A 25,719-nucleotide genomic window follows, 5' to 3' on the forward strand; every position below is an offset into this window, starting at 1 on the left:
GTTCATTCTCTATGGTGCCCCTGTATGTAGGTAAGTAGCCACGCTCTCTTGCTCGCTCCCGAGATGGGCAATGGGATGCGTAATGTGGATATAGCAGTGTACTGACGTGCACTGCTCACTCCAAACACATGTAGGGGAAGGGGTGAAGAAGAGGTTCAGGAGCTCATGGAGGATGTTAGAAGAAGGCAGAAAAACACATTAAATGATTTCATGAAAAATACACTATATTGTCAAAAGTCTTGGGACACCTGCCTACACACACACATAAGCTTTAACCACTTCAGCCCCAGAAGGTTTTACCCCCTTAATGACCAGGCCATTTTTTGTGATTCAGCACTGCGTTGCTTTAGCTAACAATTGCGCGGTCATGCGACGCTGTACCCAAATACATATGATGTCCTTTTTTCCCCACAAATAGAGCTTTCTTTTGGTGGTATTTGATCACCTTTGCGGTTTTTAGATTTTGCGCTATAAACAAAAAAAGAGCGTAATTCTGAAAAGAAAATAATATTTTTTTTTACTTTCTGCTATAAAACATTCCCAATAAAAATTTTTAAAAAAATCTAATTTTTTTATCAGTTTAGGCCAATTTGTTTTATGCTACATATTTGTGATAAAAAAATTCCCAAAAAGCGTATATTAATTGGTTTGTGCAAACGTTATACCATTTACAAACCATGGGATAGATTTTTGGACTTTTTCTTTTTATTAGTAATGATGGCGATCAGCAATTTTTAGCGGGACTGTGACATTGCGGCGGACTGTGTCTGATCACAGCGGTAACACAGCTCCGGCGGCACGTGCACGGTGCCGAGACCGTGTGCACATAATCTCATAGATCTACGTGATTATGCGCAGCCGAGCTGCCCTGCCGCAGTAAATCTGCGTGGGACGGTCAGCAAGTGGTTAATGGCATGCCAGTCTTAGGCTGCATTCACACCTGAGCGTAGCATCTTTACGCGTTTTAATGAGCATTTTTGGCACGCTTTTATGAGCAACTTTGGCGCATTTTCATGCGTTTTTGCTCTTGGGCATTTTTTTTTTATAGCCAATAGATAAAAGATCATCTGTGTCATCATTTGTTGCTATGTTATTCATCCACTTGCTGGGTCAAATCTCTTCTTCCTCCGGGTGTTCAATGTTCTTTATGGACTTTGCTGTGTTGTGTGGTGTTGCATGCTCTGCAAACATGAGCGATGATGAGATTGCGTGTTTTGTAGCAGCATCCAATGTCATATCATATTTCTTTTAAGCAGAGAGTGAGAAGAAGAGGCCACGGAGATACTGGATCCATCCATCCATCCATCCAGTAATCACTGATCGGGGAAACTAGAGGCCAGTTCTGGGTCATGTACAGTGACCTACGTGCTCATGAAGATACATTTTTTGAGTAGACCAGGATGTCCATAAAAAGGGAAGTCAAACTTCTATTATTACTTTTGAATTATGATTGTTGTCATTGTTGCTTTTTTACCATGTCTTATAATCCTTCCTTCTTTTTTTGACACAGTTTCGAGGAGTTGCTGGGTTTACTCAGTACCCGTTTGCAGCGAATGGACACCTACTTCCGAAATAGTATACCTCCTGTTGAAGGACTTATCACACTGAGGTAAATGAATTAGCTTGTTTCAATGCATATTCATAAACTAAACACAAAACACACATTTCTAAATTAATAAATAAATGTTTTTTTAAACAAAATATATATATATAATATGGATGTATGAAAGAGCGTTTTTGCCAGACCAATCTGTTAACTTTCAGGCTCGGTTCACATATATGCGATGCGGGAAGGCTGTGAATTCGCAGCCTTTTCCCGCATCGCACACGCACCCCTGGCAGTTCACACTGCCATATGCGATACGCTGGGGGTGTCAATGTAATCTTAACGACACCCCCAGTTTGATCGCATATCGCAGTGCGATCGTGCAGTTCGCACAGGATGGGATCGCACAAGTGTGAACCGCTGTGCGATCCGATCCTGATGCGGCTGCAAAAATGCCTCCTGTGCGTGTTTGCACCGGGTGCGATGCGAATTTAGCCATACAAACTGTATGGCTAAACTCGCACCGCACAGCTGATCGCATGTAATGTCGGAGCAGTGCGCTCCGACATTACATGCGAACCCGGCACTCGCAGAAGTGTGAACCGGGTCTCAATTGAGCTGTAATCAGGATAGAGGAAAGGCCTGTGGATGTAGTGTATCTAGAATTCTTCAAAGCTTTTGAGACAGTACCCCATCAACGCTTAATTTACAAAACTAGGTCTGTTGGCATTGACCATTGGCATTGTACCAGTATAGAAAACTGATACATGAGCCTGGACAAAGGGTGATGATAAATAGATTATCTTTGGAATAGTGAGAATTTTTTAGAGGCTTTCTAGTTAACTGGTTCATAAGCGACATAGAGGTTGCTATAAATAGCTTAAACTCATTTTTTTTTGCGTTACTTTAAAAAAAAAAAAAATATATATATATATATATATATATATTATTTTTTTGTAGGTACCTAGCAACGGGACAAACACTGGTTAGTCTACACCAGGGTTTCTCAACCAGGGTTACGTGGAACCCTAGGGTTCCTCCAGAAGTTGCTTGGGGTTCCTTGAGCATATTCTGCCTCTCAGATAAGTCCCCAATGACACCATTGTTCCTTTTAGCTATCTGTAAGGGGGTAATTCTTCCCATTGACCATCACACTAATGTATTATGAGTTGTAGATTTTACATTTTTAGCAGGATTTCCCTGAGACTGAAAATGTATTCAAGAGTTCCTCTGTGTTGAAAAGGTTGAGAAAGGCTGGTATACACTATGCTTTTCTAGTGGGAAAATCAACCGCCGATTATATTATCTGGGACACGTGCTTCAATTTGGGATGTCTTGAAAGATGTTGTTTTAAAAAAGCCAACAACAGAAGAATGGTCAGCGATCTCTGAGCTTTTCCTACAACGCTGCAATTTTCCTGTCTTGGTTGATGGGAAGCACCACAGGATCGTAGTGCAAGTCGCTACTTCAATTACAAAAAGTATTTTTCATTTTTTTAATGGCAGTGGCTGATGCTAACTATGGTTGTCATTATGTCGATATTGGGGCCTATGGCAGCAACTCTGATTACTAGCATTTTTAACCTTACATTTTTTAGCTGGTTGTTGCCTATGGATAGTCTTGACCTTACGGAAAATAGACCTCTCCCTGGAACACATGGCCCTCCTCTACCGAGTGTATTTGTGGGGGATAAAGCATTTGCTTTGAGTGATCACCTACTACGGCCATATTCGGGGCACAATCTAACTGTGCAGAAGCAAGTTTTCAACTATAGGCTAACAAGAGCATGTCGAGTGGTGGAATGCGCATTCAGAATCTTGTCAAAAAAAGGGCAGTTTCTGCACACAATTGTCCTCAACATGCAAAACGCAATCTGTGCTGTGAAAGCTGCTTGTGCCCTGCACAATTTTGTTAGGCAATGGGCATGGGTATCCGCAGGTAGGGGCAAATGCCCCCCCCCCCTGGAATCTCAACTTCCCCTTTCAGGTGGATGTTAAGCCACTTTATACCATCCTGTCTGGTCTGTTTAATAATCCTGTGTGCCCCTGTGTCTGTGTTTTAAAAAAATAAGCCGTTCTTTACAAGTTTTCAGAGGGCTGAGCTCCGCTCACGTGACCCACCAGCTCTCTCTTCTTCCAGTCTGACAGCTGCCTGCAGCAGACGGGGCCGAGGATTACTCACTGCTGTAAGTCAGGAGGGTAAGGAGGATGGGAGGGGAGAGGAGGAGAGAGGCGGCAAGTCACGTGAGTGGCGCTCTGAAAACTTGTAAAGAATGGCTTATTTTTTATAAAACACAGACACAGGGGCACACAGGATTATTAAACAGACTGTAGACAGGATATGAAATTTTAAATGAAACTATAGCAGCAGGAGGGGAGGGGGAGGGGCACTGACACAGAAGCAGACAGGCAGGGAGGGAGGGGGGAGAGAGGACAGAGGAGGACAGGAGGGCTGCAGATGATGGAGGCACGTAAACCGACCATAGTGTCAGAGTTCAGCAGCCATGGTATACCGTGGTCAGTTTACAGAGGGGAGGACATAGCCAGGCAGGATCAGCCAGGTATTTTAGGTGATAGAAAAGGCCAAATTACACAGCAAAGCATTGTGCTGTATAACATGCTTTAAGGGACCGGATCAATTTTTTAAAATATGTTTTAGGTTAACAAATGCTTTAAAAATAAATGCTGCTGTTTGCTCTTTAAAAATAAATACTCAAAATAAGTAGACTGACTAAGCCCCTGCCCTTCATGACATTGTTGAAAAGGGGTGGAGCATGGGTGACCTTAAAATAATGCCCCCCCCCTGAAAAAAGTTCTGCGGATGCCCATGGCAATGGGATGGATTTCAGTTTGAGGACTCATTGCAACACACTATGGAAAGAGCTCACTGGACTGGAGTTCGTGGAACCAGACGAGGTACACACGTCAGAGACATGTACGCTACTTCATGTCTCCGGCAGGACAGGTCCCATGGCAGCTTGAATCCATCGATTAATTGTACATTTTGACAAATAAAGATTTTTCAGGTGTTATTGGTTACCAAAATTATATTCTAAGCCGCACTGAACAATAAAAAAAAAAAATGTACTGATAAGAAGCCTCATTTTTTTACTGTATGTATATGTAGCTGCACTTTTATCTATACGATATCCTTTTCAAGGAGACCAAAAACATATAAAAATGTAAGTTTGGGGCGAATACACAGAAGGTCAATCGTCACACTGAGGTAAGTTGTGTCTAAACATGAAAGAACCCCATAATTAATGTTTGCGAATAAACATAAATACACATATGTTTCAGGTAATGAAAAAAAACTTTACTCTTTTTTTTTTGCTTTAGAAGGAGCAATCATTTTTTTTTTTTTTTTTAACTACATAAGCCCCAGAGGATTTGGCTGCTCAAAGACCAAGGCCTATTTTGCGATTTGGCACTGCGTGACTTTAACAGACAATTACGCGGTCGTGCGACGCTGTACCCAAATGAAATTCTTTTGGTGGTATTTGATCACCTGTGCGATTTTTACTTTTGGCCCTATAAACAAAAAAAGAGCGACAATTTTGAAAAAATAAAAATATTTTTCACATTTTTTTATATGAAATTCCCCAAAAGAAAATGTAAAAATCTAAATTTCTTAACATTTTAGGCCAATTTGTTTTTTGCTACATATTTTTGGTTAAAAAAAAAAAAATCGCAATAAGCGTATTTTGATTGGTTTGCGCAAAAGTTATTGCGTTTACTAACTAAGGGAAAGATTTATGTCATTTTTATCGTTTTTTTTTTAAACTAGTAATGGCGGCGATCTGCGATTATTTTTGCGGGACTGCGACATTGCGGCGGACAGATCGGACCCTTGACTGACATTTTTGGGAGTACCAGTGACATTACTACAGTAATCAGTGCTATACATATGCACTGTTACTTTAAAAATTACACTGGCAGGGAAGGGGTTAACTTTATTAGCGATCAGTGGGTTAAATGTATCCTTAGGGGCGTGTTTCTAACTGTGGGGGGGCGTGGCTAGTGATGCAACCACAGAGACATACGATCCTACATAGCAGGATCATATAGTCTCTGGAGAATGACAGGCGGCTTTGTTTACATCAGCCGCCTGCCTTTCTCCCTCTGCAGCGGGAGATCACGAGTGGCCGGCGGACATCGGAGCCGCCGGTCACTCGCGCAGGGATGTCAGGGAACGAGCGGGAGCGTGCTTCCTCCGGCGCGCGCTCGCCCCCTAGAGGCTCCTGGGTGAACGACATAGCCCTACGTCGGTTTGCCCAGGAGAGCCAGACTGCCGCAGTAAATGGTCGTGCTGCGGTCGAAAAGTGGTTAACAAAACTTTCCAAACCACTTTTTGAAGAACCCATTTATAAAATATTTACTTCAAGAAATTATTATTTATTTATTTTTTTTTTTTTTAAACAATGGAGCTAAAGCTCCAAATTATTATTTTTTCACTAAACTTTAAAAACAAAATAAACCAAAAAATATTTATTTTTTAGAACAGCATCTAATGGGTGCTGGCTGCACCCTGTTGTCCCTGAGGTAATTGCAAGCACACGTTCAACACGAGGGAAGACTAGAACACCGAAATTTCACAGTATGTTTGACATTATCGCCACAAAAAAATCACCGGTGTCTATAGGTAATGATAGGTAGTTGGTGAATGGGCAGGGTCATTTGGTGCTAGCACATTCATGGCCTGCGCATAATGCTGAGGGGTGGCGGAGTGAATTGCGGGATTATAAATTGGAGCAGTATTTTTTTGGGAAGTGGTGGTTGGAACTGAAGGAATGGATGGGTATGGTTGAAAAGGTTGGTGTTGGGAGGCCTATAGGTAGCCTCACTACAAGGCTGCTATTACCAAAAGTGAATATGTGCTATATTTACCTATGGGGGGCCTGTCAGGTAAGCTGTATGGGGTACAAAGAATTCTACAAGCAGCCTGTAGGCTAAACTCAGGTTAAAAACCAATTCAAACATGCATTTAGATAATAAATACCATGCAGTGACATTTCTAAACATATGCAGAATTATTGCTAAACTTATTTTTGTCATCTCTCACATTTGCATCAAATCCATTCCAGTCTAGGGAAACCTGCTGGCCAATATTCTCCAAGGCCCTCCTCTTCTTGGCCCAGCTTTTGAAAAATGAGTCCTTGTCGTATACGCAGGGGTGCGCCTTGACCATGCATATGAATGACTCGGGATCGAACAGGGTTAATGTATCCCCCATTTTCCAGGTGAAACATATGGCTGCTTTGGGACTTCCTGCTAAAATGTTGTCATTTCCTTTTGAAAGGTAACTTTTCATTTGTGCAGAAAAACGCGCCAAGTCATGCAACAAAACATACCAAAGCACATAAAAACAAGCAAATCACACGTTTCTATGTACTTTTATGGGAATAAAAAAGGCCCTTTGGAAAAAAAAAAAAAAAACAAAAAAGGCCCAAATATGCCCGATTCGAGCTACAAAAAAAAAAGCTCCAGAATTTTCAGGCGACTGAGTGGAGATGTGAACCATCTCCATTGGAGGAGCATTGATTTTTTTTTCTTCTCCTCCAGCATTTTATAGCTTTGAGTTTCAAGCTACAATATGCTCAGGTGTAAATGGGGCCTCAGTCCGTTGGGTTCAATATTGAGTTGGCCCACCCTTTGCAGCTATAACAGCTTCAACTCTTTTGGGAAGGCTGTCCACAAGGTTTAGGAGTGTGTCTAGGGGAATGTCTGAACAGAGTAGGCAGCCTGAATATTAATGCGACTCTAGCCAATCCCAGGTGTGCACAAAAAGGTGGTGAAAGAGCCCATAAATAGTATGGGGCCAGCAGAGTAGAAGAGCAGTTCCTGGGTCCAGTATTGCTAGAGGAGATCCCTGTTCAGGGGCTCAGCAGACTTCTAGAAGAATCCAAAACACACATATAGAATAAACGAAAAACCTAGAGAGTCGCGGAGAGGCTGGTGGAGAAGAACCTGTGGCCCCAATTTTATCTGGATGGTCTATTGTGGGAATTATTTGTATCCAAGGGGAATAATCCATTTATGCTTTTGCATGTAGCAGAATACATGGCTCGCAGTCTCTGCACTAATTCATCCCTAATGCCCCGTACACACGTGCAGATTATCTGAAGACTTTTGTCTTCAGATTTACCTTTTCTATGTAGTGCAAGGGCCTGCCAGATTGCATACAAATTGAAAGTGTTTAGGTTTGACCTCATATTATATGGTTTTGGTAAGTCTGCAGACAAAAGTCTTCAGATAATCTGCACGTGTGTATGGGGCATAAGGTGTACTATCGCGTTGAGGTCAGGACTCTGCGCAGGCCAGTCAAGTTCCTTCACCCCAAACTCACTCATCCAGGTCTATAGATCTTGCTTTGTGCAGTCATGTTGGAGCAGGAAGGGGCCATCCCCAAAACTGCTCCCACGAAAGTTGGGAGCATGAAATTGTCCAAAATGTCTTGCCGGCGCCTTAAAGAGTTCCCTTCTAACAATCCCACAACATAATCCCCTCTCCACCAAATTATTTGGACCAGTGCACAAAGCAAGGTCCATAAAGACATAGATGAGTGCGTTTGGGGTGGAGGAACTTGACTGGCCTGCACAGAGTCCTGACCTTAACCCCATAGAACACCTTTGGGATGAATTTAGAGCGGAGACTGTGAGCCAGGCCTCCTTGTCCAACATCAGTGCTTGACCTCATAAATGTGCTTCTGGAAGTTTGGTCATACATTCCCATAGACACACTCCTAAACCTTGGGGACAGGCTTCCCAGAAGAGTTGAAGCTGTTATAGCTGCAAAGGGTGGGCCAACTCAATGAACCCTACAGACTAAAATTGGGTTGCCATTAAAGTTCATGTAATGGCTGGTGTCCCAATACTTTTGGTAATAGTGTATTTGCAATTGTGTCTGCTAATGCTCAACTGCATAATTCAAGAACCATAAGTCTGCTGGGGGGGGCGCTCACCAAGAATGAAGCCAATACCCCTTTTTATACATTATCCAAATGGCTCTGGCTAAAGCCTCGTACACACGCAACGATTGTTGGCCGTGAATTTTCGGACAACGTCCGTTCGGCCGATTGTCGGCTTGTTAGTATGATGCTTCCGACAACCGACTGCGACTTTTCGGCCGAAAAAAATCTGGTGTGCATGCTATAAAATTTTTGTTGGCCGTCAACAAGAACGGCCGATTTTCCATCAGTCAGTACAGATTTCAGCAGACAAAAATCAGATGAGCAAGACTGGGCATGCTCAGAGAAGGAAAAGCACATGGAAAGTAAACCAGCACATGACATCACTTCTGAAGTTGGTTGTTGACTGAGAAAATTCATGTGCAGTCTAGAGCACATTTCAACCAACACAACAACACTGGACAAAAGACGGCCGATCGGTCGGCCAACAATCGTTGCGTGTGTACGAGGCTAAACTGACACTGATTTGAGAATATCAGTAGATGTTAGTGACTCTCCCAGCCAGTGTCTGTTAGCACCAGATTGACCACCACCCACCCTATCACAGTCCCACTATAAGTCGCTGACCACTGCCATTACAGTATAGAGTCGACAGCAGCGTATATTTCTATATACAGTGCCTTGCAAAAGTATTCGGCCCCCTTGAACTTTGACCTTTTGCCACATTTCAGGCTTCAAACAAAGATATAAAACTGTAATTTTTTTGTGAAGAATCAACAAGTGGGACACAATCATGAAGTGGAACGAAATTTATTGGATATTTCAAACTTTAATAAAAAACTGAAAAATTGGGCGTGCAAAATTATTCAGCCCCCTTAAGTTAATACTTTGTAGCGCCACTTTTTGCTGCGATTACAGCTGTAAGTCACTTGGGGTATGTCTCCATCACTTTTGCACATCTAGAGACTGAAATTTTTGCCCATTCCCCCTTGCAAAACAGCTCAAGCTCAGTGAGGTTGGATGGATAGCATTTGTTAACAGCAGTTTTCAGTTCTTTCCACAGATTCTCGATTGGATTCAGGTCTGGACTTTGACTTGGCCATTCGAACACCTGGATATGTTTATTTGTGAACCATTCCATTGTAGATTTTGCTTTATGTTTTGGATCATTGTCTTGTTGGAAGACAAATCTCCGTCCCAGTCTCAGGTCTTTTGCAGACTCCATCAGGTTTTCTTCCAGAATGGTCCTGTATTTGGCTCCATCCATCTTCCCATCAATTTTAACCATGTTCCCTGTCCCTGCTGAAGAAAAGCAGTACCAAACCATGATGCTGCTACCACCATGTTTGACAGTGGGGGTGGTGTGTTCAGGGTGATGAGCTGTGTTGCTTTTACGCCAAACATAACGTTTTGCATTGTTGCCAAAAAGTTTGATTTTGGTTTCATCTGACCAGAGCACCTTCTTCCACATGTTTGGTGCGTCTCCCAGGTGGCTTGGGGCAAACTTTAAATGACAATTTTTATGGATATCTTTAAGAAATGGCTTTCTTCTTGCCACTCTTCCATAAAGGCCAGATTTGTGCAGTATACGACTGATTGTTGTCCTATGGACAGAGTCTCCCACCTCAGCTGTAGATCTCAGCAGTTCATCCAGAGTGATCATGGGCCTCTTGGCTGCATCTCTGATCAGTCTTCTCCTTGTATGAGCTGAAATTTTAGAGGGGCGACCAGGTCAGATTTGCAGTGGTCTGATACTCCTTCCATTTCAATATTATCGCTTGCACAGTGCTCCTTGGGATGTTTAAAGCTTGGGAAATCTTTTTGTCTCCAAATCCGGCTTTAAACTTCTCCACAACAGTATCTCGGACCTGCCTGGTGTGTTCCTTGTTCTTCATGATGCTCTCTGCGCTTTAAACGGACCTCTGAGACTATCACAGTGCAGGTGCATTTATACGGAGACTTGATTACACACAGGTGGATTCTATTTATCATCATTAGTCATTTAGGTCAACATTGGATCATTCAGAGATCCTCACTGAACTTCTGGAGAGAGTTTGGTGCACTGAAAGTAAAGGGGCTGAATAATTTTGCACGCCCAATTTTTCAGTTTGTTAAAGTTTGAAATATCCAATAAATTTCGTTCCACTTCATGATTGTGTCCCACTTGTTGATTCTTCAAAAAAAAAAAAAAAAAAAAAAAATTACATTTTTATATTTTTTTGTTTGAAGCCTGAAAAGTGGCAAAAAGGTTGAAAAGTCCAAGGGGGCCGAATACTTTCACAATGCACTGTAAATCAAGTCTTTTAATAGACAGACTGGGGACATATCACATGAGACTGCTAGAAATCACAGTCATTACAGTCCCTTTACATATGCTATACAATGCTCTTCTGCATTCGAAGGGTCATACAACAAAAGGGTTGCATGTGGCCATCAGACCAAAGATGGAGTGTCCGGGTCATAGGCAGTGTTTTTAATATGTTCCAATTACACAGTCAAGAGAATAATGCATAATACCATTAGTTTGTAATTCATGTAAGCATTGCTATAACCATGTATCATGATGTCGATTTTTTGTGCACACCGCAGATTGAGCTTAAAACAATCTAGAAAAGAACAAACAACATCTTCTACACAACAGCAGAACTTTTAATATTACTTCTTAAAAGGTGCAACCTCAGATCTGCACAGACAGTTAATATATACACCAAGAGATATATGTTAAAATACACGGATTTCTTGGATGGCTGTTATCGGTCTCACCCACGGCTGGAGGTGCCCATTGGCTGACTTCCAGCAGCGGTGCAGCACATCTTTGCAGCTTCACCCACAGTGACATGTCTAACCTACAAGTACCACTGCTGGGAGACAGCCAATGGCCTCTCTGCATCCAGGATGAAAGCCTTGGCTTTTACAGGTCCATTAAAAGACTAATATTTCACACAGAAAATAATTTATATTCGTATTTTTTTTCCCCTAGGTTGAAACAGTGAGAGGTTCTCGAATTCCATACAAATCCGACTGTTACATCAACTGGACCCCCATCAAATTCTTCAGACACAAAGTCATTTGGCAAAAGTAGTCTTATTTATTTACAAATGCGCATAGCCAGGTCCAAATAAAATCACTGTTAGGAAACTCAGATTAACAAAATGCAATGATTTATTGGGATTTTTCTGAAGGAAACATTAAATCTTGAACGATCGCACTTTTCTTGACAATCCAGCATTCTCCGATCGTGACCTTGGTGTGCCTAGTGGCTCTCTCCTTTTTTTCCTACGACCTGTATAGGAGAAGAAAGGGAAATTACTAAACACCGAAATACTTGTTAACTGTAAACTATGGAAGAGGTCACTATGGGGATGAAGCGAAATTCGGCTTCTCAAAAAGAAAAAACAATTTTGGAATTACAGCATTGAAAGAGAATGTTCTTTACATTAACCACTTGCCCACCGGCCTACTGTGCTGCTACTGCGGCACAGTGGCTCGTTCCCGTCCAGCGACGTAGACCTACGTCGCTGGGTTCCCCCCCCTTGTAGGCGGCGCTCGCGCGCCGCCGGAGGCGCGCTCCCGCTGTTTTCATTCACAGCGGGAGTCGGGCCAGGGGAGGAGCAGCGGCGATCGCCGCTGCTCTGCCCCGATCGTCGGGGAATCGAGTGAGGAGATCCGCCCGCCTGTGTAAACAGAGCGGGCGGATCTCCATAGTGACAGGGACTGACAGATCGGAGTGTTCAGCATAGCTGGACATCCGATCTGTCCCTGTGTCACTCAGTCACCTCCCCCCCCCCCCACACGTCAGTAAGCACCAGGCATACATTAACCCCTCCCTCTCCAATAAAATTAACCCCTTCACTACCAGTGTCATTTTTACAGTAACAGTGCATATATATAGCACTGATTACTGCAGTAATGTCACTGGTACCCCCAAAAGTGTCAAAAATGTCAGTCAAGGGTCCGATCTGTCCGCCGCAATGTCGCAGTCCCGCAAAAAAAAAAAAAAAAAAAACGCAGATCACCGCCATTACGCGTTAAAAAAAAAAACACCAAAAATGACAGAAATCTTCCCCTTAGTTAGTAAACGCAATAACTTTTGCGCAAACCAATATCAAAATACGCTTATTGCGATTTTTTTTTACCAAACATAGGTAGCATAAAACAAATTGGCCAAAAAATTTAAAAAAAATTTGATTTTTACATTTTTTTGGGGGGGAATTTCATATAAAAAAAATGTTAAAAATATTGTTATTTTTTCAAAATAAACGCTCTTTTTTTGTTTATAGCGCAAAAAGTAAAAATCGCACAGGTGATCAAATACCACCAAAAGAAAGCTCTGTTTGTGGGAAAAAAAGGACGCAAATTTCGTTTAGGTACGGCGTCGCACGACCGCGCAATTGTCAGTTAAAGTCGCACAGCGCCGAATCGCAAAAAGTGGCCTGGACGGAAGACAGCAAAATCCTCCAGTGGTAAAGTGGTTAAAGTGGTTGTAAAGTCAGAAGGTTTTTTATCCTAATGCATTCTATGCATTAAGATAAAAAAACCTGTGTGCAGCAGCCCCCCCAATACATACCCAAGCCTCCTCTCTATTCAGCAGCACCATTGTCTCTCGCTGCTATTAAACCCAGTCGATTAGGAGAGAGGACGGGGCCAGAACTGTCAGAATGGATACACAGAGCTGCAGCTTGGGTGCCCCCATAGCAAGCTGCTTGCTGTGGGGGCACTCAACAGGAGAGAGGGGCCAGGAGCTCCAACCAGGGACCCGAGAAGAGGAGGATCCGGGCTGCTCTGTGCAAAACATGTTCGTTATTTTAATAGAAAAAAAAAAAAAGGTAGACTTTACAATCACTTTAAGGTTCGGTTAACACCTATGCAGTTTGATTGTTTCTACAGTGCTTTTTGCAAATGCGATTTTGCTGGGATCTGCATGCAAGCTTTTTTTTTTGGCCAATTTATTGAGCAGAATAAAAGATGCAAAACGCAGCAATAACGCACAACATGCTTTTCTGCAGCTTCTCCATTGAAGTCAATTGAACCAAAAAAAGCACAGTTTTGCATTTTAAAAAGTCCCTGACCCTTTCCAAAAACACAGTGGCTGAAAAAAGCAAAGATGTTAATGGGTCCTAAAGAAAACCATGTTAAATGAACTGTAGTGTGTTTCTGCAAAAAAAACGCAAAAGATGCGAAATAGCCTTAAGGCCAACACTTCCACCTTTGCAAAAAAAAAAATAAATGCATCCTTGCTCCTCCCCCATGCTGAGTGCCCCTATAACAAGCTGCTTGCTATGGGGGCACTTGTGTGTACTCGTTCACGAGCACGGCCTCCTCGTCACTGGCTGTGATTGACAACAGCGAGAACCAATGGCTTCCGCTGCTGTCTGAGCCCAGGGAAAGCAGGTGGGGGGGGGGGGGATCTCTAAATGAAAAAAAACACATAGCAAAAATTTATTTTCCTGCATTAGGAGACTGGAAAACCTGAATGAGTGGATTGCAGATACAATATTCTGGCTTCTGCATGCTCTATGTGCAGCCACTGGTCCATACCAAGCTATGGACACTCAGTTACAGGGCTGAAGGAAATGTCAATGGACTATGGTGACACACACTGAAAGATTCAAGACCCTCTGCTGCAGTTTTTTTCATTCACAAATCTCTGTGAATGAAAGACCCAGCTGTCTGGGCACAGCTACACACAGCCATGAGGTTTTAAAATTTGACAGGTGGCAGATGAAGCACCCCCAGATACTGTAATGGTGGGGGCTACAGACTTTTCCCATGCTTCTTGTTACACGCCAAGTATGGGTGTAGCTCAGAAAGGTGGAGTTAGACTATAAGGGCTTATTCAAATCAATTGTGTTGCTCTGGGTTGATGGCTGTTTTCTATGTGCTCTGTTTACAGCATACAGGAACATTGGTGTAGGTTACATTAAAATTCAGCACCTCTTGAGGATAACCACTTTAAAAACACTTTCACTCTTAACTTTGTATATTTGTCACTTCGACTATTCAGGGCAAACCCCACCCAGACCCCCCTACATTTACCTTCCAATGCTCTCCCACTGCTCAGTTGTGCAATCAGATCGGATGCAAAATACCCTGTGCTTTGGGAACACGAGGCCTTCCAGGCTCAGGCTCTAGGGGCCAATTGCCAAGTCGAAACTGTCACATGAGGGCGCCTACGACATTGTCAGCCCTGTGTACGCTTCAACACAATCAGACATGGAGCTTACATAGAGGGGACCCTCAGAACAACAAAGTAGCAGAAGGAAGTGGACCTTAATGCCCCAGCTCAGCAAAAAATAAATGAAAAACCCCTCTATTTAGAAATTTGGTGCCAATCCTTTTCAAAGCTGAATGATACTTGGTGTCACTCAAGCAACTTTTTGTTGGTTGAATGATTAAAATAACACACCATACCTCTTCATATAAAGTGGTTGGGTATCCTTGGAATTTTGAAAATAAGGGTGTGCGTTTTGATAGGTCCAAGCACCATTACATGATTTGGGGTGACATCTGGGTTTTCTGTGCTCTGAAACCAAGCCAGTGGTGGAGGGAGTGCTGAAGTGGTAAAAATAAAAAGTGGCTGACGTGTCGGCTTTTCTTAAAAGCTGAACTTCAGGCAGAAATAAGACAAAATTAAAAAAAAAAAATCAGGCAAAAAAAAAGATCCCATGCAGTAGGGCCGTGTCAATTAAATGTTTTTGTCTAGGGGGAATGGAGAATTGAGCGATATGCTTACCAAATCCTCCGATCCTTCCCACACAAGACTGGTCCCTGCGGCTACTGCCCCCCCCCCCCCCCCCACAGAATACAGTCTACTGTTCATGAGGTCAAACCCATAGCCTCTCAGACATGAGGGCATAGGGAACAGTCCACCACTGGATCACAGGGGAGCACTGTTTGCTGGTAGAGTAGAGGATAGGGTGAGTTCACAGCTTTCTCCTCTCCCCTGGACAAAGCGAGCAGTTAACCCTTGCAGTGCAGTCACAGCCTCACAACAATGGAATTATATATATATATATATACAGTAAAACCTTGGATTGCGAGCATAATTCGTTCTGGAAGCATGCTTGTAATCCAAAGCACTCATATCAAAGCAAATTTCCCCATAAGAAATAATGGAAACTCAGATGATTCGTTCCACAAGTCCTTCAGTTTATAGTCTATATACAAAGATTATAGCAATGTGATAGGTTGTGTAACCATAAAATGTCCATCCACAATATGCAGCCTTCTCAAGGGGATTAGAAGCAAAATCTAGCAGAGCTACAGAATATAAGAGAGATGAGAGGCGCATCTAAGTGTAGCAATATGGTTACATTTAATGAAGGTTCAACATTTAGCAACTTACATGGTTGATGATTAAAATAGGCACACCTAAGTATGCAGGCATCCGGGGTAAAGCTGTCCACATAGACCATCTTCTGAACCACCGGCTCTCACCACTGTCAGTCTGCAATCATGACCGGGAAGAATAGACTGCAGTAGAGTGATCTGAAAGTGAGGCTTTGAAACACTCGTGGAGTGCAGCCGGGAAGGGATGATGAAGATGGCTGTGCAGAGGATGGTCTATGTGGACAGCTTTACCCCAGATGCCTGCATACTTAGATGTGCCTGTTTTAATCATCAACCATGTGAGTTGCTAAATATTGTACCTTCATTAAATGTAACCATATTGCTACACTTTAGAGGCATCGCTTGTATATCAAGTCAAAATTTATTTAAAAAATTTGCTTGTCTTGCAAAGCGCTCTCAAACCAAGTTACTCTCAAACCAAGGTTTTACTGTATATATATATATATATATATATATATATATATATATATATATATATATATAAATAAACAGAGCTCAGACGGGGACGTGGTAGGACTGGGACCCAATTCGGTAGGTTTCATGAAAATGTGGTGGCAAAGATTATGCATATAGGAGGAGAGCATAGGTATGCCCTTGTCAGTCAGAAATCCAAAGCCTTTGGCAGGTCAAATCTCTCCCGTATAGGCATCTTGTCTATGTATTTATTCATTTGCCTAAAATTCAGCTTTAAAATGTTTTGTAGAGCTGCATTAAATCGTTAAAAAAATTGTGATCTAGATTCACCCCCCCCCCTTCACAATCTTGAAACTGCATTTCCTTGAAGCTACATTCACACCTGAGCGTAGCGTTTTTGCGCGTTTTTTACCGTGATTTTACCGCGATTTACAGGCGTTTTTTGTGCAGGCGTTTTTAGATTGAATAGAGACCAATGGAAAATGCCTGTAATCTGCCCAAAAAGAAGCTTATGTACTTTGAGCGTTGGACGTTTTGCTCACAACGTCAAAACGCTCAGATGTGAACAGGGGCCATTGAAATGAATAGGATTTGTCTTGTTGGGCGTTTTGAGAGCTGATCCTAGAGCAGAAAAACTCCTCAAAAACGCCCCAAAACGCCTAGATGTGAACAGAGCCTAATTCTTACAGAGCTGCTCTCTAGTCACTCACAGCTGTCAAAAAAAAAAAAAAAAAAAAAAAAAAAAGAAGAGCCCCAGAAAATGTTTATCAACATTGTTAAGGCTGGGAGAGAACTAGAAAATTCTTTAAAATGTATAATTTCCTTCTTTTAGGCTCGGTTCACACTTACGCGATGCGGGAAGGCTGCGAACTCGCAGCCTGTTCCCGCATTGCAAACGCACCCCTGGCAGTTCACACTGCCATATGCGATACGCTGGGGGTGTCAATGTAATCTTAACGACACCCCCAGTTTGATCGCATAACGCAGTGCGATCTTGCAGTTCACACAGGATCGGATCGCACAAGTGTGAACCGCTGTGCGATCTGATCCTGATGCGGCTGCAAAAAAGGGTCATGTGCGTCTTTGCTGCGGGTGCGGTGCGAATTTAGGCATACAAAGTGTATGGCTAAACTCGCACCGCACAGCCGATCGCATGTAATGAAGGAGCAGTGCACTCCGACATTACATGCGATCGCCGCAGCCGCATCAGTGTGAACCGGGGCTTAGTGCCGGTTCACATTTGTGCAATGCGGGAACGCTGCGCATATACAGCGTGTTCCTGCATCGCATCCGCATCCCTTGCAGTTCACACTGCCAAATGTGATACGCTGGGGGTGTCAATAGTTAGTCAATTACACCCCAGATCAGATCGCATATAGCAGTGCGATCTAAAAATTCACACAGAATCGGATCGCACTAGTGTGAACCACCATGCGATCCGATTCTGCTGTTAACCAAAAAAGGGTCCTGTGCGAGTTGGGTAAGATTGTGGTGCGAATTCAGCCATACAAGCTGTATGGATGAATTTGCACTGTACAGAGATCGCATGTAATTTTAGGAGCAATGCGCTCCGAATTACATGCGATCTCTGTGATCGCAGAAATGTGAACAGCCACTTAGATCAAAGGAATAAACTTCCATCTGTAAGGGCAGTTTAACCTCTTAAAGACCAGGCCTTTTCCTGACACTTGTTGCTTACAAGTTAAAATCAGTATTTTTTTGCTAGAAAATTACACAGAACCCCCCCCCCCCCCCAAAAAAAAAAAGCAGAACATGCTGAATTTTTCCTGCATTGGACTGTACTGTAACACTGTAAAACGCATCAAAAACACTGGAAAGCACATGTCCTTATTGAAGGTTTTTAAAAAAAAAAGGGGGGGAGGGGGTGAAAAATGCAATGGACTGCATCAAAACCCCACATGCAGAAAAGCATCTGGTATGCATCTGGACTGCATTTCTATGATGTGAACTGGTCCTAAATGCACTTGGAGGCGCCCCTCTTACTTGAGCCTGAAGTTAAATATTAACCCTTTGCCAGTTAAACTTTTGTTCAGAACATCGCTGTTCCTCCCTGTGACATGGACAGCCCCTCTCACTGAAGTAGCACTGAAGTCGTATCAAATTGTTACAAATCTCACAGAAGTAGTACTTAAGTAGTGGTTGAAGTCGAGCTTTAAATCGCACTACTTTAAACCGTAAACGGCTTCTACTTAGTTGCTACACGTATTGCAAGACCTCAATCGTTTATCAAGCTAAAAATTATAATAAAATAAAAAAAATAAATAAAAACTTCTCGTCTTGTAAAACACTCGCAGACCAAGTTACTACTTGCAATCCAAGGTTTTAGTGCCGGTTCACACAGGCACGACCCGACTTTGCCGGGTGCACCGCGACCTCGGAGCGGCATGCACGGACTTCATATCATTGAAGTCAATGCAGGTCGCCCCAAAGTAGCTCAGGACCCTTTTTCTAAGTCGGAGCGACTTGTGTCGCTCCTATTAGAACGGGTCCTGTGCTAATCTATGGCAGGCGACTTGTCAGGCGACCAGGTCGCCTGACAAGTCGCCCCAGTGTGAACCGGCTCTGTGTTTGCATTCAAACGAATGCCATGCATTTATCTAGACATCTCATTTTATAAAAACTGAAAGTTTTTATAGTATAACATAGTGGACAATGCAGTTAGTATTGGTAAAAAAAAACAAAAACAAACCAGTTGTTTATTAACAGGTCCTCAATCGAAGCAATGATGAAAAATATCTACCGAACCAGCTAAGATCTCCCAACACTCACCCTCTTGAAGTCGTTCATATTTGTTGCCTGTACTGGGGTCCCGATAAAAGTAAAGTATGTGATTCTGGTTGTCTCCTCATCACCCTGATTGGACTGGACAAATAGCTGAAAGAAAAATGATTAGCAGCCGGTTAGGAAGACACTGGGGGATAGATATGATAAATCTGGTGTGAACACGCTTTTGTGGGATCAGGTGGCCGAGCAATAAAAGACATAATTTAATTAGTTCCAATAGAGATTAGCCTAACAAATTTCACAGATTCCACAAATTGAAACTGTCCTAGCAATGTCATTCCAGAGCAGCCACCTGTGAGCCTATAAGCAGAATGGGTTATTTAAAGACTGCGGGACATTAAGGAGCAGCACAAGGAGAAATGGAACTTTGTAATCATTTATCCCACAGCCTGGCAAATGAAGCAAGCTAATGAACTCAGCGCATCCACACTAATTACTGATGGACCGGGCTTTTCAGATACTGTATGGGAAACTTATTAACTGCTTTATGACCAAAACAAAGGAATCATGATCAAGCTGCCACCTACCTGTGTAAATATATATCACCAAGGGAAAAAAAAAAAACTCAAATTCATGTATATTTAATCCTTTCACTGCCAGAAACGTTTTTTGTGGGGGGTTTGCACACATTTAAATAAAAAAAAAAAAAAAATGTAGGCCTGAAGATGGCCCAAAACATAATATATTTTCTGAAAGCAGACACCCTAGAGCAGGGATATGCAAACTGTGGCCCTCCAGATGTTGCAGAACTACAAGCCCCATGAGGTATAGCAAGACTGATAGCCACAAGCATAATGGGACTTGTAGTTCTGCAACACCTGGAGGGCCACAGTTTGCATATCACTGGTCTGGAAAATAAAATAGTGGTAGTTTCTGTTTTTAGGTTACATAATATTATATATAATAAAGTCTATCGAATGCATAATTTCTGTGAAAAAGACACCCAAGTTAAACCTAGGGCACACAAACGTAATAAATTATAAAATATAAAAGATGAGGTTGCACCGAGGAAATACCCAACATGCCAAACGTAAAAGCGGAGCTCCCCCTAAAAGGCGATTCACCTCGTTTGCACCCTCCTTCCCTGTCAAATTTGGTACTTTTTTGGGGGGGGGGGGGGGGGGAGCGGGTAGATGGTTTTGACAGGTACCGGCTCCCACTTGCAGCTGAGATCACGGCAGCAAACTAGGCCAGAAGATACCCCCACGCAGTCTTCTGGGACACATCACAGATCCACAATGTCCACCCTGACTCACGCATGTGCAGTAGGAAACAGGCTGCAAAAGGTGCAGGTCACTTCCTATTTCCCTTACCACAGATGCCGGCGCCTGCACCCCAAGCCAAATAAAGAATTGGCTCGGGTGAGGACATTGCGGGTCTCCTGGATAGGCAAGTATCTTTCTATTAAAACTCAGCTGTTGTAGTATTTGTGGTCGTTGACTTTTTTTTTTTCCAGGAGCCTTTTAAATTTTTTAAAAACTTTTTCAGGAGCCTGGAGATTCTCTTTAAACTTGCATGCACCCATGAAATGGCAACAAACTTCAGTACCCATAGGCGATGCTTTAAATGCCCCCTATAGGTCATCAGTTTTGCATTATGGAGGTTGCCTGGTGCTCTCACTGCCATCAAGTGTGGCGATATGCAACACATGTATCACAATGAGCATTGGTGTGTTAGTGCCCCCGATGCATGGGGTTATGTTTGTACATGCGTGTATGTGGGGGGTCCCTTTTTGGGGTGGCCTTTATGTGCTTGCGTGCAACTCTTTTTTACAATTTGTACATTTTTCTTCTAACTTTTTTTTTTTTTTTTCCCCCAATCACATAGGGGACAACAAGTCCCTGGTGATGATTTTTTGGTGATATTCTCCAATGAGACACCAGGAGTCTAAAAGACCCCAGATGTTTTGCCTGTGTGCCAATAAATGTAATACAATGCAGATCGCACTGCATTCGATTTTGTCCCAGCCACACTATACTGGCTGGGGAAGTGAAAGGGGGACCTGGATATTACGTTTTACACGTCGCTTCCGAGTCAGCAAAAAGGGAAAGAGCAGATGCAGGTCTGCTCAGCCCCCTCCCCTCTACCCGGCAGGATCCACCATGCCGGTCTGCAGAAGGGCAAGAAGAGCCCATGATACAAAGTGGGAGCACGCACATGGCGGTGGGGTGCATTGGAAGCAATTCGCAGGTTGTGGAGGTGGTTGAAGCCTAGATGCCAAGGCCACCATTTTTATTTTAAAGAAAAAAAAATATATATATATTTAATTTGATATAGGGTTTTAATAATAATAAAAAAAAAAATTCAAACTGACAAGTGGGGGGAAAAAAATATTTATTTACAATTATGGTTTTAAACCGAGAAACACACTCTCAATCCACAGGCTGCAGTGGCTTTTGCAAGCTGAAACCACTGTTTCCTGAATGAAGCCTTCAGCTTGCATGTCTGTCATCAATATGTCACCCCCTTACATAACAGGGACCACTCTAAAACCATTATTCATCGTTACTGTAGATCAAATTGCTAACTGCCAGCTGGGGTTTGATAACAAGAAGCCACGCACAGTGTCAGCTGGTAGTGATTAAAGGAATTTAAGTTTTTTTTCCATGGTATCTCTGTGCAGAGGAACAGTAACCCCTTTTCTGCCACCCCAGTATGTCATGTGGGAGGTGGCAGCAGGGGGTTTTACTCGCACTCCACAAGCCGTCACTCATTCATCCGTTGACATCCCCTAGCTAGAATGAACCCGGATGCGACGTCACTTCTGATTTCAAGTGTCACTTTCCCTGGCCGTTCTGGCCACTATCTACAGTGAACTCTAAACCGTGCCAACTTGAAGCTTGATACGGTGGCTATTTACTCGGTGTAACCTCGACTTTTAGATTTTACTAAAAAAAAAAAAAATCGGATAATATATTGCGCACGTGCCCTGAAGTTACCTTTAGTGTATTTTTTTTCAGAAATAAACCTTTGCACAAATGCCATGTGACAAAAAATTTGCATCTACCACTAATATTTTTCTGGGTCTCTACTTTTAGAAAATATATAAGTTTGGTGGTTTTATCTAATTTTTAGGCCAAAATGTACAAAAAAAAATGCATATAATTGTAAACAAAACAAACACACAGATGAGATTTTACAACCATGTCTCTTCTGGTAAGGTTTTGTTCATCCTATTGGCTAGCCTGTCCTAGGAAGAACACAGGAAAGAGCCATGAAAAGTATTTGCCGTTTTTCCTGGCCGGTTTCTGTCATTGCGAAAATGGCCTACAAAGTATGTTAGCAGAAGAGAAATCCGACCAAAAAGTGGAACTTCCGCTGATTTTCTCCCCCCCCTCTCCGGTGCCACATTTGGCACCTTTGGCGGGGGGATGGGGAGGGTACCTGTTTCTGACAGTCGGCGCCATCCCTCGGAAGTTTGGTCCCCCTCCCCGATCCCCCACCGCCGAGCCAATCGGATTGAGCAGCGTGCTTCGCGCAATAGGGACCCACCCGTGAAGCTGCAAGGCTTCACTGCCGGGTTCCCTTACCAGCAATGGCGGCGGCAGCACCCGACAGCCGATAGGAAACATCGGCTGCGGTGCCGTCATCGCTGGACTCCAGGACAGGGAACTGTCCTAATATTAAAAGTCAGCAGCTACAGTATGTGTACAGTATGTGTAGCTGCTGACTTAATTTTTGGATGGGGGGGGGGCTGGAACACCGCTTAAACTTAAGCCTGGTACACAGTTTTTTTTTTAGTACAACCCAGCAGACAATCCGACGTTGGTACAGGGATCTCCCCCACTGAGCTATTGTGTTCTGATAGGGGGATGCAAGATTATTTTTTTTTTAAATCTAAATTAAAAAAAAAAACCTAAACCTGCAATATACAGTCATGTGAAAAAGTAAGTACACCCCTACTGAAATTTACTTTTTAAAACATTTGTAATAGTTTTTAATTTTTTGGCAATCTTTTTAGAACTCCTGCCAGACATGTAGGCACCCACAGCCTTCTTCTAAGAGCCCATAGAGGAGTTCACTGGATCTTGGCATGAGGATACCATACACACACCTCAATAGCAAAAGAACACCAGACCCTGGATATCTAAGGTTAAAATGGGTGCTAATCTATGATACTCAATCTGAAACACCTGGATCTAAAAAGGTGATAATCTGAATTTGTTAACTTAGAGTATGATAAAGAATACACCACACCAATTTTATGTCTGATTTGTAAGTACATTACCTTTATCTGTAGGCACGGTTTTAGTGAATATCTAATGTTTTTCTCTTCAGATATGTTGAACAAGTCAACAATTTCCATCGAGCATACTTACCTTTTCAAATGATTGTAGAGATTGCAGGTGGAAAGGGGCTGATGACACTACAGATTGCATCCAGTTATTACTATATGCTTTTCTGTACAACTGAATGCACTCGTCATTGAAAATTTCAGGTTAAATCATAAATCACAACATGTGATTGTCCTGGATATTTGTGTTCCTAAATATCTAGAGGGCTGGAAATGGCTCAGCACCAAGTTGCCCAATTTACACTTACCGTTACACTATTTACATTCTGAAACTTGACATAGCGTAGCTGTATAATGCTCTCCTCTTTTATGTCATCTGCTGTCAATTCCAGAGCTTGAGTAGGTTCACTTCTCATTGCTTCATCAAAATCCATTGATCGTGGGAGGTTTATGAAGATTTTTACATACTTTGGACCCTGACCTGTGGAGAAAAAGAAAAAAAAAAACAATTTTACGAAGAACTTTTTATGCAACATGCTGGTGAAGTGAAGAAAGGTCTACATTGCTCTGCCACTTGCCAGAAATCTCTCTATTCTCTGTAATCCTATTTATTTGAATTGGATATCCAAGCAAGAACTCACTTTGACAAGTCTATAGGGATGAATAGAATTGCAGAGGGTATGGGATGGAAAGTCTATAGGGATGAATGGAAATGAAGAGGGCATGGGATGGAAAGTCTAAAGGAATAATAGGACTGAACAGGGCAAGGACTTGCAAGTCTAAGGAAAAAAAAAAAAAAGAGAAGGCATGGTCTTGCAAGTCTACAAGAATGAAAAAGGACTGCAGAAGGCATGGGCTCAACAAGTTTATAAGAATGAATGGAAATGAATAGGTCATGGACTTGAAAGTCTATAGCAGTGATGGCAAACCTTGGCACCCCAGATGTTTTGGGGAACTACATTTCCCATGATGCTCAACAACACTGCAGAGTGCAAGAGCATCATGGGAAATGTAGTTCCAAAACATCTGGGGTGCCAAGGTTCTCCATCACTGGTCTATAGGAACAATGAGGATTGCAGAAGGCATGAACATGCAAGTCCTAGGAATAAAAAAAAGGATCCCAGAAGGCATGGGCTCCCAAGTCTAAAGGAATGAATGAAATTGAACAGGGCGTGGGCTTACAAGTCTATAGGAAGTAACAGGTTTGTAGAGGGCATACATCGTCCTAGCCAAGGAGACATTGCAATAATCCTTCTGCGCTGCTTCTAAGCCAACTATCCTATACCTTAGAGAACTAAGGAACGCCTCTTTTCTTTACTAAATGGGACTATACAAGAGGTACTAGATATACCATGGGAAGAATGCATATGAGAGATGATTAGTAATGAATCAAAATAACCAGCAATGGAGATTCATTCCTGATTTTCACTCACAGTATAAAGGAAGTAGAAGCAATTTTCAGGAAGCATTGGCATGTCCTACACATGGGTAGAGTGCTGGGTAAGTGCATGTCCTACACATGGGTAGAATGCTGGGTAAGTGCATGTCCTACACATGGGTAGAGTGCTCTGACAAATGTTTTGGGATAAAGCAGGCTTTTTTGGCTGCCGTAAATGTAAGGCATGTAGACAGGTCAATGATACATAAGGGGTATGCCCAACTTTATATCCACTGCCAACTCTAGGGGGATCAAAATCACAAATTACATGCAACATCACTTAGGTTATCAATGCTTTAGAATGTCCTTGTGAGTAATGTATAGGAGAGGTACAAAGAGACCCCTGAAAAAAAGAATAGCTGAGCATATACAATAAGATTAGCTTTAAAACAACATAGTGTCTCCCTCCATTTTAGACGATGTTACAGGAAAGATCCACCCAGTCTAAAATTTGGGGGACAGAAAATACCCTTCTTGGAGGGGGTCTAATAAAGACTTATCAAAGAGGGAAACAAAATGGATATATATGCCAGATACTTTAAATCTTAAAGGAATAAATGTCAAGCTCGACAAAGATTGCTTTATTAGTGATTAGGTGGTTACTTTGAATTTATGATGATTTCTATGATAGAAATCAGATTCTCTGGAGCTTTAGTACATATGAATTTAATGTAGTTTTAGAATGAATTTATAATGGTTGCAATTTAAATTTATATAATGTTTTTGCATCAAATATACAGAATATGATTTACATTTGCACCAGGATATAAGGGAAATATGGGGTGTGCTGTAACCCTGAGATGAAAACAGTATTGTACCATTTCACGTGCCTCGTGGTTTGTAGTTTTTGTATCAGTTTAATAGTAAAATGCATTATGCCTGATTAAGCTGTAGTTCTGTTAATGTTCGGTAGATGGCGCTGGACTCCAAGTGCTGTGGTTTTGAATCTGGAGTGCATTGTATAACAAAGAGTTAAGCGCTAGTGATGGCATCTTACAAATACTGGACAGCCATGCCGTCAAATGC

The 25,719-nt window shown here is 42.4% G+C and overlaps 1 protein-coding gene across 1 annotated transcript in view; it reads right to left on the minus strand.

The window, feature by feature from the left end:
- Window positions 1-11,596: 11,596 nt before the first annotated feature.
- Window positions 11,597-25,719, minus strand: part of TXNL1 (thioredoxin like 1) — a gene marked incomplete at its 5' end in the record, with an annotated part of 53,249 nt that continues 39,126 nt past the window's right edge. Inside the window, 3 exons of the mRNA XM_082275098.1 lie at window positions 11,597-11,735; window positions 19,007-19,111; window positions 23,564-23,736. Of these exons, the coding sequence (XP_082131224.1) occupies window positions 11,706-11,735; window positions 19,007-19,111; window positions 23,564-23,736 (308 nt within the window). The 3' untranslated portion in view covers window positions 11,597-11,705. The remainder of the gene's footprint in view (window positions 11,736-19,006; window positions 19,112-23,563; window positions 23,737-25,719) is intronic.

Source organism: Pelophylax lessonae (genome assembly GCF_965119305.1).
Source record: "Pelophylax lessonae genome assembly, chromosome: 1".
NCBI lineage: Eukaryota > Metazoa > Chordata > Amphibia > Anura > Ranidae > Pelophylax > Pelophylax lessonae.